The sequence below is a fragment of the Hirundo rustica genome, chromosome 8 (genome assembly GCF_015227805.2).
Source record: "Hirundo rustica isolate bHirRus1 chromosome 8, bHirRus1.pri.v3, whole genome shotgun sequence".
Classification (NCBI taxonomy): domain Eukaryota; kingdom Metazoa; phylum Chordata; class Aves; order Passeriformes; family Hirundinidae; genus Hirundo; species Hirundo rustica.
The window spans coordinates 13,368,681-13,384,350 of NC_053457.1; the positions used below are offsets into that span (position 1 = coordinate 13,368,681).

General features: G+C 35.8%; 1 protein-coding gene across 21 annotated transcripts in view; it reads left to right on the top strand.

The window, feature by feature from the left end:
- Nucleotides 1–15,670, top strand: part of KCNMA1 (potassium calcium-activated channel subfamily M alpha 1) — a 434,865-nt gene that overhangs the window by 292,185 nt on the left and 127,010 nt on the right. For all 21 annotated transcript variants that reach the window (XM_040071955.2, XM_058421618.1, XM_040071957.2 and 18 more), the window contains 5 exons: nucleotides 5,905–6,015; nucleotides 7,816–7,921; nucleotides 9,317–9,399; nucleotides 11,540–11,609; nucleotides 13,277–13,432. In XM_040071955.2, the coding sequence (XP_039927889.1) occupies nucleotides 5,905–6,015; nucleotides 7,816–7,921; nucleotides 9,317–9,399; nucleotides 11,540–11,609; nucleotides 13,277–13,432 (526 nt within the window). The remainder of the gene's footprint in view (nucleotides 1–5,904; nucleotides 6,016–7,815; nucleotides 7,922–9,316; nucleotides 9,400–11,539; nucleotides 11,610–13,276; nucleotides 13,433–15,670) is intronic.

Consider the following 15,670-nt stretch of genomic DNA (forward strand, 5'->3'; position numbering starts at 1 on the left):
TGAAAAAAACCCTTTTGGATTTGGCATCAGACAGCAGTAGTTGCTGTTCAAATTTTGACCCAAGAAAGACTGAATCTGGTTTATAAATCTGCTGATCTGCCATATTCTGCAAACAATACAGTCCATGGCATTCCAGGCTGTGTAATGTGAGATGGCAGAAGTGATTAATTGATCATCAAGTTTTAGAGACTTCTTGCTTTCTCTCAGGTTCTGTTGCATAAAATGAGCCATGACATTTTCGGATAATTTCTGGGGAAACAAATGCATTGGCTCTGGTCATGGATGAAATTCTCAAAAATCTGAAGTTCCTTTCCTAACTCCTGCATTGCATACAAAGGATTTAATTATTTTTTGACTCATTGAGCACTTAAAAAAACATGTAAGGTGATTTGAAAATGAGTAATAATGGGACAAAGCAATATATTTAATAGAAAACACTTCCAGTTGATATCAAAAGTAAAATCAGGATGGCTTGTGTGTGTGATATCTGCCACACAAAATGTTACAAAAATGAAGTCCAGGGTTTGGAGGGATTAGAACAGTAGATTAAGGTCTGTTTGAAAGTGAGATGCTAAGGCTGGAGGTGTAGATTACCCCTGCATTTTATTGTAAGCTTTCTAGGATGGGCTCCTTGTGCATAGTAATCAGCAGTTTTTACTTCTGTTTATAGTAGACTGTGCACTTTTGTTTTCTGGTGCTAGACATGTGTTGGGCCTAAATGTTGTGGTATTTTTCATAAAAGCAGAAATACTCAAATAATATTGCCATTCAGACTGAATGAAAGGATGAAAATTCATCCTTTAAGATACAGTGGAAGCCTCCTAACTAATCCAGACGCTGGAAGAAACAAATCACTGTGCTTTCATTTTATTATGGCTGGTTTGGAGGTGTGCATCAAACAAAAGAATATTAACTTTTAACTTGGTTTATAAAGAAACGTTGCAAAGTTCCTTAGATCATGATCATAAACATGCAAGATAAAATCATTTAGCTGTAGCTGAGCAAAGTTTAAATAAACAAAGAAGCCCAGAGTAAGTCATGTAGGATAGCATGCCATTGCAAACAGACCTGGATGAAAGCTCTAATGTGCATTTTAAACAAAGAAGAGTGCTATTTATCCTGGATTAAAGGAGCTGAAGTGCACTCTTGTATTGGTCACAAAGTGATTTAATATTTGCATCAGAGAAAATTTCAAACGCCTGACATTGACAATTTCCTATTTGTGTTAATCTGATGGAGGATCCAGTAGGGTTCCACTGATCTGTACTGTGCACCATAGACTGAATGGAGCTTTTTGGGTGCTTCCTGGTATTACCTAATCCTTTTTTCTTTATTCATGATTTAAGAGAGAATCCAAAAGCATGGGACCTGGTGGAAAGAACAGATACTTTCTGTCAGAATTAAGCACAACAGCTGCACAAGTACAGTCTGGTTCCTAAATAGCTGACAGTTGAAGCTATCAACTGTCAAATTTACAGAAATTAAAGGTACCTGAGAAGTTTTCACATAGTGCAGTTACATCTCCTCTGACAGTATGGCCATATGCTTGTATACTTTTAATGCTGATACATATTTTGGTGTCTGCAACACTTCCTAGAAACCGCAACACTTTTGAGATTTTTAATTCTTCAGGAATAAAGAGAATAATGAAAATCTACTTTTGAACCATTGTAGAAGAAAAAATGTTTAACTTGCTTGACAGTCAGTTTGCTTTGATATTTTCTGCTTGTCTCCTTTTTACTAGAAGATTTATAGAGCCTGATGGGAGAATCAGATTGAGAAATTAGCTTACAGGGTTTTTTGGTTTTTTTATTGTACACATTGGCTACATAAGAGGTTCTTAGAGGACCATCATCCTTCAGCTCAGGTGCTCTGTGCAGAAGAAAGGGAAACACTTCAAAAGGGGGCTGCACAGCACTTACTGCTCTAACAGAGTTAATCTGAGAGGGAAGTTTATATTGAAATTAGAGAAAGACACAGAAACACATGCGTGAAGTTTTGATCAGAATCCCAAGTAATGTTTGGTAAATCATTAAAAGCACAACCATCTAGAAACGTACTGTAAACTGGTATGTTTAAGAATACATAGCACTAATAGATAAACAAGCAGATCACATGTACAGTCTCTGTTGACATTTCTTTTTTAATAAGAAAACATGACTGACGTTCATCATTTTTTGAGCAAAACTTGTTGGATTTTTACAAGCTTCTGTCTGCTTCAACCACAGCAGCCTGCTACTGGTATATAAAGATTTTGGATGGTCAGTAGATGAAGGAATGATCAGAATGCTAAGCAGAAATACCACAAAAAGATTGGCGCATGTGTATTTGATATAAATATCATAATTTTATAGAGGCATCTAGATCAATATGCTCCACACTTCCTTTAGTTACTTGACAAGTGAACACTAAGTATTCAACAGAATTTTGTATTTCTTATTTTTGATTTATTAGGAGAGGCTAGTTGGAGTGAGTTTTTTTTCGAGTTCTTTATAGTTGTTACAATAAAATGGATTTTTCTTGCAAAACAATCAGGCAAAATATTTGCCTTTTGTATTGTGTCCTCTGAAGGAAGAACCATTCAAAGATCCTTTTTAAAGAATCCTATTCACAGTGGATCTGCTTTCATTTACAGTGCTATTTACATGGTTTAAGTGTATGTTCTCAATTATCTCATGCCAGAAATCTAGATGTTTTAACTTTTGCTCATTTCATTGTTTTCCTTACTGAAACAGTTTGTCTCTGTAGTAGCTTTGGGTTTTTTGTCACCATTTTTGTTTACTTTATAAAAAGCTGGAGTATTTTTTAGTAAGTGGATCATTATGCCAATACTAGGGTGGAAAAAAATAGGTAATGTAGAGGATTTCAGTTACATAGAATCAGAGTTGGAGTCAGCTGTGTACATCTGTGCCAGTTCTTCGTATTTGAAATGTTTTCATACTTTTTTCTATTTCTCAAATTGATTTTGAGAATGCTAAATATGTATGGGAGAGGATAGATTAGCACATCTTTGTTGATAGAATGTAGCTCCTTTTCTAAAAAGTTTTGTTTGCAGCATCACGGTCATGTAATATGGATTCCCACTGGTATATTAAACCAGTTTCACATTTGATATGTGTGCCAATGACAACTACTACTTAACAAAAACCTTAGTCCTCCTAAATACCTATCAGTAATAAAAATGTCTAAATTCTTAAATCATGTTTTTCAGTATGGCAAGGGACTTTTTTGTTTTTTAAAGAATAATAATAATAAAAAGAAATAATGATAATGTACTAGTTCTAAGGTTTTTCATAAAGAAAAGCTTAATGCAGAAGTTAGACATTTCTGTTGACCAAATGAAGTTACTTCAATGTCCTACTATCCAGCTCTTTTGCAGAAAACAAAAGATACCTACTATGTTGGCTTTGCTTAGTGCATGGCGGGGGGGGGGGGGGGGGGGGGGGGGGGGGCGCGGGGAAGGGTGTTTAAAAAAATTAAAAAGTGAATACAATGGTTACTGAAACAAACAGAGGAAGTTACAAATCTTCATATCATGTACAGGACAGATTGGAACATTATGAGCTCTTAAAATTTTCTTAAATGATATACCTAATAACTAAGTCTCTGTGGGCAAGCAGGAAATCTGCTTTCAATTTCTTCTACTTCTAAGGAAAAATATGATTTATGTTTAAAAAGGAGATTTTTGTGGGAGTTTTCAACTAAAAATGAATGCAAGCAGCATATCAGAAAATACTCTTTGAAAGCCAGGAGGTTTTGTTGCAGTCGCTGTTCAGGACACAGCTTTGCAGTATATGATAGCAAAGAAGAGAAGAATAGATTGTGTTCAACTCCAAATCAGAGTATAAAATGAAACCACACTGCAGATGCCTTTTAACACTCCAAAACCAATTAATCCTGATACCCAAATGCAAGAGTTTTTGGCAGCCAAATGTTTTATTTTCACTGGAGCAGATTGCTGTGAGTCTCTATTCAGTGAGAGTCATAACAGGATTGTACCAAATGCGTCTGCTTTTAGCAGGAGCTTTTTGGTAGCAAATAACCTCTGGAGGCATCTGAGAGCATGAATTACTTTGTAATCTTTTGGTACTCTGATAATTTCTTCTGCAATACAAAATTTTGGGTTGCAAAGCCATACTTTTAAAATGTGGACTCTTAATTAATGGCAGAAAAGAAACCATATTAAGTGAAATCAGCCAGGGAGGTAATCAACTTTCTCTATAGGAATGCAGGGTATCAGAAGAGCATTCAGGAAGAGACCCAGCTAAAGCTAACAGCACTGGGTCTGTACAAAGGACTTCCCCTACAATAAGGAGTTATTTCTTCTATCAAAAGCAATGTATAAGCTGTCCAGATGGAAAGTTCAATTTCTTAATAGTAATAGATGGAGACATTTGAAGAAAGTAATACCTGTAGTTTAAAATCAGTCATCCTAGAAAATGTGCACAAACAGTATAAGGAATACAAATTATTATTTTTAGCTGCTATTTATAATTTTCCTGGGACTTGATGGGGTTTTGGTGCTAGATGGGTTTATAGTCAGGAAAAGTGTTGAATATCACCAGACAGAAAGAACTTTCCTCTATGTTAGTGTAATGTAGTGTACAAACACTCTGTTCAGAATTTACATCAAGTAAACTACTAAGTTTTTAAATATCTCTTCAGAATCTAAAGCTTCCTGAAGTTTTCCATTGCTGTTTTATGTATAACAATGCACTAAGTCATACACATACACCTCTGGCAACTCAGGCAAGCGGGCAAGTTTTCCATCAGGAAAACAGGGAGGAGTCCTTCTGCTGGGGGCAGTGCAGGCATGGTTCTCCCAGTATCCAGCAAGCTGCAAACTCTGCCAGGTTGCAAAGTTCCCGGAGGAAACCTCCGGAGGACCCCTTGCCCCAGGGAAAAAGCTGACCTGATAGATGTTACATCTTGCTTTCAGATACTGTGCTTACCATCTCATAAAACAGGAAAGCTTTAACTCGTGTTTTGTGTATTTTTAAGTGTTTCTGGTTCAAGGACATTTCTTGCACCCAAAACTTATGTTTGTAAAACCAAAAATAATGACAAAGCAGAAACCGTGAAAAGCAAGTTTAGCAATAAACATTCATATATCAAGTCCTATGTTAAATACAAATAAGCATGGCCAGAGTCTCTTATAAACTTCTATTTCTTGCCTGCTAAATGAAAAGAAACAATTGAAATTTTAGATTGTTGCTATTTCTAAAATTGCATTTGAGTCCTGGTGATGTCATTAAGTAGTCAAGTAAAAGGAGTTACCATATTTAAAAATAAATGTTTAACACAGTCTGCTCTGCCAGAAAAGTGGTAATAGTAAACAATGACTTTTTGTTGTAAAGTACTCTCCTTCTAGGATTTATGGTAGGAGAAAGATTTATTTTCTTGCTGTTTATGGCCTGTAATTGGCAAGCTTTGCACTACCTTCCTTGGCATAAAAGTCTGCTTCAACTGTAGAAAAATACAGAATAATTTTAGGGTGATTTGCTGTCACAACCGAAAAACTTGAACAGTAAATCTCATTAGACAAGTTTAAGATACCAAGAAAGATGTGTAAAATGAAGAGATGACTTTGAAAGGGACTGGTTAATAGAGTGCATAAACAAATATATAACTGATCCTACTTACTGTTCAGAGTATAATACAACATGGGCAAATGGTTTTACAGGTGACAGCATATATATATATATATATATATATATAAAAGTTGGCAGTTGCAAAAAACCTTTTGGAATTCATACTTTTCTTCTTTGACTTTGTGGAATTGGATCTAGAGAAACATCAAGAAGAGACTAATGTTCTTTTTTCTTAATAAGTCATCATTTCCATCTCTGCTTGCTTGCTTGTTTTACCTTCTTTACAGGAATAACTCTGATTTTTCTGTAACAGGCACATAGTTGTCTGTGGTCACATAACACTTGAAAGTGTGTCGAACTTCCTGAAGGACTTCCTGCACAAGGATAGGGATGATGTCAATGTAGAAATCGTCTTTCTGCATAAGTGAGTAATCTTTCAACCTTCGTCTTATCATCTGTTAGTAAAACTCATTAAGTTAAGCTGTATCTTCTGGGAAGACAGAATATTTGAAGCTGCAAATAACCATAAAATTAATATTTGCATTTATTTTTATTAACAATATGTCTTGAGAAAAGGGGGTTTTTTTCCCCTCCATTTTCCATGACCCTCTAAAAAAGTATATTTCAAGCAGACAGACTTTGGTCCCAGTTGTGTTGTCTGTGAGGTACATAGCTAAATGCATAGTTGAAGTGGGGATTGGGTTATGAAATAAAAAATATTGAGATGGAAATAAATACATCAGAGATTTATTTTTGTGGTAAATATTCCTAGGGGAACTACCAAAATTAGTAACTTCAGTAAAACTAATGAAAACCACTGTATGTTGTACAAACTTATGGAATCTGGAAGTATCTTTTCACCCTAGATTTCTCTAGGAAAAACGTTTATTTCAAATTGCAGAAATTTGTAAAATAAAAAGTGTATGTGCAGATTCAGTTTTAATATAACAGATACTTTACAAATATATTAACGATAGAAATGAAATTCCTGTAATGGTGATAATCAGTACTGCTCTTTATTACCTTCACACTCGTGATATCTTGCCTTTTTCTGATGTGGAATTTGGAAGGATGTCTTAATGAGGTTGGTGTTTCTTGCAGGCTCTACATGATGTGTAAGTTAATCTTAATTTAATAAATAATACAATGCGAAATAGCCATGCCTAGGGGAGGAACTGCTAGAAAAAGCCATGTGATAGGAGACAGCATCTTCTCTGTTCTGTAATTGTATCTGTTTAAAAGAGTTGCAAGTTATTAATAAGTAATATTTGCATTCAGCAATTCATTCTGCAATTTTGTTAAAGAGAATTGTTAAAAAGTTAAGGAATCATTTGTGATGATTTAACAGTGGAAACTGAAAATTAAGAATCAGCAGCACTTGCACAATTTTTTCATCTAGTCCTTTTGATCTGAACGAGCGATGATATCCACAACTAACTAGATCATTTTTTTGCATTCCCCCTCTATGTAATAACATGTGACTTTGAGAGGAGATTGGAGATCAGGATTTGCACAGTGAAAATATGTGGTGATAGGAATCAGGAAACTACACATTCACTGAAAGGAGTTCGGCACCTTGCTACTTGTTTGTGCCTATAGCTATTAAATCCCTTCTATTTTAATGAGTGGCACCAGAAAAGATATTTACAATATTGGTGCCACATTATGCAGTTGACTGTAATCCATTTAAATTTTCTTTTGTTTCTGGCAAAACGAAATGAGACAGAAAGTCACGGCATCCATTATGTTTATTTTAATTGTAGCCCATATAGGCCACAGGGTCCCTGTCTGGTTTCTTTTTCTGGTTTTTAGTGATCTTGCATTGAGCTGTTTTGTTCAACACAGGCGTTGAGGGAATGGTGTGGACATGCAGAGAATGGTTTTGGTACTGTATAGTTTCTGGGTAGAAGGCTGGGAGAGAATGTTGTCAAATGTTTGCGGCCATGCTTCTGGATTCAAGACCCTCAGAAATGTACACACCGTGAACGTGGACGGTAGCACAAGGTGGGCCAGAAGCACTGCAGACAAAAGTAATGCAGTGAGAGCAATGTAGTATGTCTTTTAAGTAAGGCAAGCTGTTTCCACGCCAAAGAAAAAGCATCAGCAGAAGTCTGAATATCTAAAATAAATAAATAAATGTGTGGGTTGTAAATGCAGGAAATGGAGCAGTTACAGAAACTGACTTCTCATTTGATCTTGTATTTTCTTCCTCTTTCCAATGCAGTATCTCCCCTAACCTTGAGCTGGAAGCTCTTTTTAAACGACACTTCACTCAGGTGGAATTTTATCAGGGTTCAGTCCTTAATCCCCATGACCTGGCGAGAGTAAAGGTAACAGCTCTGTTGTTCTGTTCTCCTGATAATTGACCTTTTTCTAAGTGCTCCTTGCATTATTTGGGAAAAAAAAAACCACTAGAAGCCCTTCTTCATGTAACCCCAAAAGAATGTTTTTCCATCTTTGTTATCTTAAGTAATAAATTATATCTATCCTAGTAAATATTCTTTTTCCAATATCTTTAGTTCTTTAAGGCTACAGCAACAATGAGTTAAGATAGATTGTCTGCCATTCCATTGAACTCTTTATGAAGTTTTCATGGATGTTTCATTCAAAAGTGTATTTTACATTAATGTTTGATATAGCAAGATGCCATCTAACGTAATTGCTTAAAATGCCGTTGTCTTAACTTATCAAAACAATTAAAAAATATTTTTTCACCCTCCAAACCCTTTTTCTGTTTTCTAGAATCCTGAAAGAAAAATGCAAGTTAAGATTTTTGGTAGATAAAATTAGATGGTTTTACTTATTTATATATTTATTTTCTAGAATTTCTAAATGGTAAATTATTTCATTCTCTTAAAGCATGAAGCTTAAAAAAAAAAAGAAAATTAAAGAAAAATCAAGTTGTCAGATACATTGTTAACTTTTTTGTTTCTTTTTCTCCCCAGTGGAATATAAACTGGCTACTTAAGCCAAGAACATTGTAGTATTGTGTTACTAGTACTTGTTGGAGTACTAATCTTTTGTCCATTTTGACTGTAGAAATTGCTTAAGCTTTTTGTAGCCCACTGTGCATCATCAGAGCATGTTCTAATTATGACCATAAAATTGTGTGTTCTACTTTTGTGTTCTGTATTCCACCCTTCTTTGTGTTGATATTTGGTTGTATACACTGTAAAATACTTTCGTCATCGGCTTTGAGTTCTGTATAGCTCAGGTTTGTGTGAATCTAGAGGTCCTGTGAATAAATCAATTTGTTCTCCTCTTGCTTTCTATATCTGGAGCTCAGATTCTAAATCAGTTCAGCCACCTCTTCCTGTCTTGAATAGGAAGGTACTTAAATTCCCAAAGCTGCAGGACTTTGGGAGCACTGTACTGATGTAACAGGAACTTCCCATGGATTTAGAAGTCCAAATTCCAGTATCTGGTTACAAAAAATTAACATTACCACCTTTGTGGCTCAGCTGATAAAAAGTTGAGTCATCAATTGAGCTGCTGACCTGCTCTGATCATCATAAGCAAGTTTCAAGAAATTCTCTGTGTACATGAGAGTGGTCGTACTCACTGGCATGAACTCATGTTAGCCTAGAAATGTTTTTGATTAGCAGTATTGAGAACTGACACTCACTCTCATTGCTGCCAGTGCTGGATTCCCTGACAGTTTATGAGGAAAGATGAGCTGGAAAGAGATGTTGCTTTATATGTTTCCTTTTTCTTTGGTGTCTCAGATAGAGTCAGCAGATGCGTGCCTAATCCTTGCCAATAAATACTGCGCTGACCCAGATGCTGAAGATGCCTCCAATATTATGAGGTAAACTCCATAATTTTTAATAGCTTTTTGGTTCTTAACTCTGATGAGCTAATTTTATATCTGATCTGTTGTACTTAAAGAACATTGTAGGAATTTTTTTTTAGAGGACAAATTAAAAGATCCTCGCAAAAGTCCAGAGGTGAGAATACCCTAAATTTCTACCTCAACTGTTTCACCTGTCTTTAGAAGAGATACTTGGAGCACAGGCTTTGTCACGCTTAGTCATTTTGCAGGAGCGAGGGTTTGAGTGTTCCTAGCTGAACACAGAGAGGAAAGGGAATGCAGTTAGTTTGTTGCAACAATACATGGGATGAGTGCATGCGCTGCCGGGGCTGCTGTCAGCCATGGGGCAGAGGCGCCTTCAGCGCTTCGTTCCCTGCTGCTCCTGGGCGGATCTGCTCCTACAAGTAATGCGCTGCTCAGGAGATAGCCCAGTACACAAGGGAGTTATCTCCTGTCTCCATCCTGCTTTGACCAGTCATTGCTTGCTTTGGTTGACAAGGCATTCACAGCGTTAGGGACCACCAGATCTCCTCCTGCTTTCCTCTTTGTGGTCTCTGAAGGGAGGAGATGAAAAAGTCGGTCAGCAGATGGCAGCTAGAGTTACAACAAACCTAAGCCATTCCATTTTTTGTTTTATTCATGGAATCCTAGTTTTAATGAGACCAGCCTCTTTTTTAAAATAAAAATCTCTGTCAGTGATTGATTAAAAGTTCTCTGGTGTTGGATATTGGCCAGTGGTATAAACAATTTTACTGGCTTTTCAGATGTTTGCATGCTGTGTATTGAAGGAAGGGGAGAAATAAAAAAATGCTACTAAAATTGCTCTTCCAGAAAACTACCACTGTGTGCAAGACATGTGGCTATCTGAAAAGGACACAAGGCTAAAATATACCTAGTTTCATTTTGCAAACATGGTTTGAGATGCAATGCAAAAAACTTTATTTTGACATTGTTTACATAAATACATTAAAAATATTCCCGTCACAGATTGATGCATTCTTAGTAGATTTAATACATTTAATGTAATAAAATGCAAAAATTATAATGAGAGTGGAATTCTGTTGTGTTTTCTCACAATTTAATTAAAAATATGAATGTTTAATTAAATAATTCAAGAAATGGCATATTAGAAGAAAGATTTATTAAAATAATGCAATTTTTTAAATGCTTCCTGTTCTAGCTATGGTATGCCTAAAAGCACCAGCCAGACCAGTAGTTTTCAAGATACTTTTTACAAAACACCAACGTGAACACTTACGGTATTCAGTCTTATGAGACTGATGATTCTATAATAAATCCGATATTTTTTTCATTGTTTTATTTCCTTTTTTACCTTTGGCTTTTAAATACAAGACTTTTTTTTTTTTTGGCTGTTCATCTCTTTAATTTTGTTCAATGCTTTTTTTGTAGCGCATTATCAATTCATGCATTTCTCAAACATTTTTCTTTCCAGCCACTTAAAATCTGTACACCATTGAGTACAGATTCATTAAAGATTAGATTTATTAAATAATTTAGAATGCAGAAAATGTTGTGATTATGAAAGTATCCCCAAGTTTTATAAATTCAGCATTGGGCTATCAGTTTTTATATTGATCTTTGGATTAATCCATCAAAATTAAGATAAATTTGCATATGTAACAAAAAAAATGTTGAGGTGTTTAGATATAATGAATGACTAGCAGCTAAAAATAAATAATATGTGGTGGGACAGAAAGAAATTAATTTTTTCAGGCATGTATCATTGGGAAACTTAATAAAAAAACCCACAAGGATAATCACTGAGGGTGATCTAACAATTCCAACTGCATTGTTTTCATAACAGAATGAGTCTGAACAGAGCTGCTAAAACAGGTCTCTTTTTCTGCAAACTCCATAAGAGCAAACCATTCAAGTGAATATTTCCTGAGGCTTTTTGGTCTCTAGTACTAGCCACTAATTCTTACCTCAGTTTGACTATGTGTAAATATTTCAAAGGTCTGGCATTAATGAGTTTGCCTTACAGGCATATGAATAAGGGGGTACAGTTTAAATCATGGGACTTGAAAACACAGTAAAATAGAGGTATTTGCATGCATTATCTAAATACCCTATCAGTTAAAAATTATTTTAATAGGTTTTTCCCTTTTTTTTTTAGAGTTATATCCATAAAGAATTACCATCCGAAGATAAGAATTATCACTCAGATGTTGCAGTACCACAATAAGGTAACGTGATGTCCAGTGTTTCTTCTCAGAGTTTTTTGCTATGCAGCATTCACTCATACGTAATTTTTCTAGTTCCAGTAACAGCAAGTGTTTTTCTTTCCAAACTAAAACATCTTGATAAACCTTGTCATGTAATCCAGTTACAAAGTAATTTAGTTTTATTTATATACGCAAGGGACTTTATCAAAATCTTGACATTTATTAGTTGCCTAGGGTCCAAGTCTCAAAACTACAGTGTCCCTAGTTGCTATTGATTCCACATGACCTTCCACCACTTCAGTTCTGTAAGTTCTGCTCTTATTGTCTTACTGGACGTTATTGTGACTTTTTGATTCTGGTGAGACCCTGTAGACCTGAAATTGCCAAGCAGTAGGTACAAAATAAATAAATTTATGTGTTTTTTAATATAAAGTATAGCTCAGTTGTGGAATTCTGTACTAAGAATATTGTGAAGTTCAAAATTACAAATCCATTTTGGAAAGGAATTTGAAAAAAATTTTGATGGTAATTTTGTGACCCTTAAACACCATGAAGTCAATTTATTCAATCCTGAGATCAGGAAATCCATGAACCACTAACTAACAGGGTAAGGAAGGATATACAAGATAACACAATACTCACATGTGGCCTGCTTCTTTTATTAGCTCTGAAATAATCAACCACTGCCAAGTGTTTGAGAAAAAGCTTGACTGAGTAAACCTTCATTCGATGAAATACACAATAAATCTGGTACTAGGAAGGTTTGAAAACAACTCCGTACGCCTGTAACCTGTTGCTACAAAAAGAGCAACTGCTGTTGCTTGTTACGTCCTCTTCCTGTATGTTATGGAAGAAGCCTGTCTTTATAGAATAAAAGCAAGGTTTTTCTCTGCTTTAAGCAGCCACAGAGGGGAAGTTTTTTTAAATACTGAGGTTTGTTCACTGTTCCAATAGTTATGTCTTCAAGAACAGCTTTTATGAAAGTGCTGAATTGTGGGATTAATTTTAGAAGGGAGACAAGGAGGAAAGACTCTGTGCATTCTTGTACCTATGCAGATGTAAAAGTTACATGTCAGAGAAAATCCAACAGTTATGCCAATAACTGAACAATATTTGTACTTATCTAAATGATCAGTTTCAATACTGCGGGTGTGTCTTGCTCAGTTATTTTCTTCATTCTGTCCTTATAGATAGCATTCTTAGGAAAAAAGTTTGGATTTTCACTGCCAAGGACTGTTCTCCAGTGTGGAAGAAATTAAGGAAAGTCAGAAGATGTTGTATACATTTTTGAATTATAGTATCCTTTAAAGGTTGCAGCTTCACATAAGTTGTAAACTAAGTTGTATTAGCTTCCTGTATATTATGTGTGTTCCTTATCAGTCAGACAGTAGCTCAAAGTGCTGTAAAAGGAACATGCAGAAGGGAAGGAAAGCTTTGCAATATTCTGCTTGTTCAGGTGTGAGGATGGACCTGACAGAGTGCCACAGCCAGAATGTCTTGAGAAATGTAGGATTTTATCTCTAGTGGGTAAGATAGGAACATTTCTTAGCGCAGAATTAAGCTCTGAAACACTTGAAGTGCTTCTGCCTGCTCAGAAAAAGTCAAGGCATTAATAGAGAAAATCATTCACCGCTGTCTTCTGTTTCTGGTTCTTCACCTGTGGGATATTTTGTTTGTTTGTTTTCCAGGCCCATCTATTAAATATCCCAAGCTGGAACTGGAAAGAAGGGGACGATGCAATCTGTCTTGCTGAGCTGAAGCTGGGTTTCATAGCCCAGAGCTGCCTGGCACCGGGCCTTTCAACAATGCTAGCCAACCTCTTCTCTATGAGGTCATTCATAAAGGTAATGCCTTGTCTCATTAGAACATGTTAGTCTGCAACTCAGGTTGTCAGAGACTGGAGTAGAGAACATGACTCAAATGTGAAACAGATAGAAAGACATTAACAGATTTTGTAACACTAAAAAAAACAGCGTACACTTCCATGCTAAGGGGTTTTTTTGCTGAAAAGTGGGCAATAAGCCAGGTTCTATCAACTTTTGGGTTTTTTTATTTTTATTCAGCAAGTGTCTGGCCTTGAAAATATTTTCCAAATCATCATCCATTTCCAGGGAGATATTTCTGGCATTTTGTGTTTTCACTTGATTTTAGATAAACCACATGTTTTTCTATGAGAAAAGTTGCTGCTGCTAAAACAAAAATATGATTTATCTAAGTCCCATGTAGCAACAAAGTGCCAAGAAAAAGGGACTGGTCATTTTGTTCTTTTACATCAAGAGACTAATGGACCCCTGCCTGTGAGTAAATAAGGAACATGTGTTAGAACTGAGGCCCAAGCTTCCCAGAACATCATTCATGTAATTGTTTCTCCTCAGCCTAAGAGCTCTTTTGGACTTAGATTACAAAATTTTAACCCAGTTACACTTCTGTGGCAGCTGTACTGGTTCAGTGGGCAGTTTCCAGTCTTGTGAGTGTTATTTATGGGATTGGAAATGCTGGAGTAAAAGGTAAGCCGTGGTTCATTTCAAGTCACTTGTGCAAGTAAGCTAAAAATAAAAATGCCCTCATGTTCTCAGATGACAAAGCCAGGACTCTTCTCTTAGAAGTGCATATGTTGGTGGAGGACAGTGAGTCTTTATTTGCTTCTTATAAAGTCCTGCCGTTGTTATGAAGGTATCCTTAGATGACAGCAGGCTCCCATGTGTCAAAAATATTTCATACTATTGCATTTAATCAAAAAGGCCAGTTTTCAATATGGAAACAGGTCTGGACTCTGCACTTTACTGACTGCAGTTACAATATCTTCATCTTTGTTCATATTTATTAATGTTCTGAAAAAAAAACCAAACCCAAAAAACTGAAAGAAACAAACAAAAAAAGAAAGTTCTTTTACTTCAGCAAACCAGGAATCTGTCTGTGACCCCTCAGCTTGTGGCCATTTGGATATTAATCCTTTCTACCTATATCCCAGAAGAAAACAGTATCTCCTGTGGACGTCATTCTCCTTGCCAGTCAGTATGGTCTCACTCTTGCCTGCTGTGGTAACCCAAGACTCTGGGGAGTCTCAAGCATTTGTAACAATCACACTAATGTATGCAAATTACTGAGGCAGCCTGCTGTATGGACTCTGTATTGGTACCAGAGTACATGTGAAAATTTTGCTCATCTTCTGCCTTTCCAAAATCAGAAGGGGTCAGTTTTCTCCTAAGGAGATCCAAATGTATGGGTATCCTCAGAAGCCCCACTCTTAATTCAAGCTGGTTTAGTACTGGTTTTAAACAGTGAGAAAGTGGAGAGATTAATGAAATGATAAAGTGTAAAAATGTCTGTGGGGGAACAGTACTAGAAAAAAAAAACACATTTATGGTCTGGATTTTTATCTAAAAACATTGAAAGAAGTTAAAACCTCGACACATACAGGTACCATGTTTTCAAAAGATGTATCTAACCACTTCAGCCATTATCTTAGCCACCTATGTTTTCTTATTTTATAATACATTTTTAATGTATTCCAGTACAGTTACAGATTGGATCTCACTGATGAATCAGCTTTATGCTGATGGTTCAGCTTTGCAAGGTGCTACTCAAATTATAAGTATCTCTCTACACACAAAATAAACATAAAAATAGCAATGAATTTGATTTGGGGGAAGCTGTCATTGTCAGTTTTTCTCTTGTGTCTGATTATATACAGAGTAATGTGCAGACCTCCCTTAACTTGTGTGACTTCAAATGTCATCTTCATGTGGCACTGGGAGGAAAAAACACCATAAGAGAATGCATTAAGATTGCAGTACTCTGTTAATGCTGGTTAAAAATATGTTTGCCTCATAATTAAGAGTGAATTTTCTAGGCAAGTAAAATGTATATCTTCACTTCCTAAGATCTCTGACTAATTCAAAATCTGAAGCCAAATAAATGTACAAGGATTGGGACACGTTTATGTGACTCTAACCCTATTGCTGATAACAAAAGGTTTGTTTATTTAGCTGAAAGGATGTTCTTTCTCATGTCTGTCTCTAAAAACTTGAAAACTTACTGAACAGTGGCTGTGAATCAGCAGAGCATTGTAGGAGAGCAGC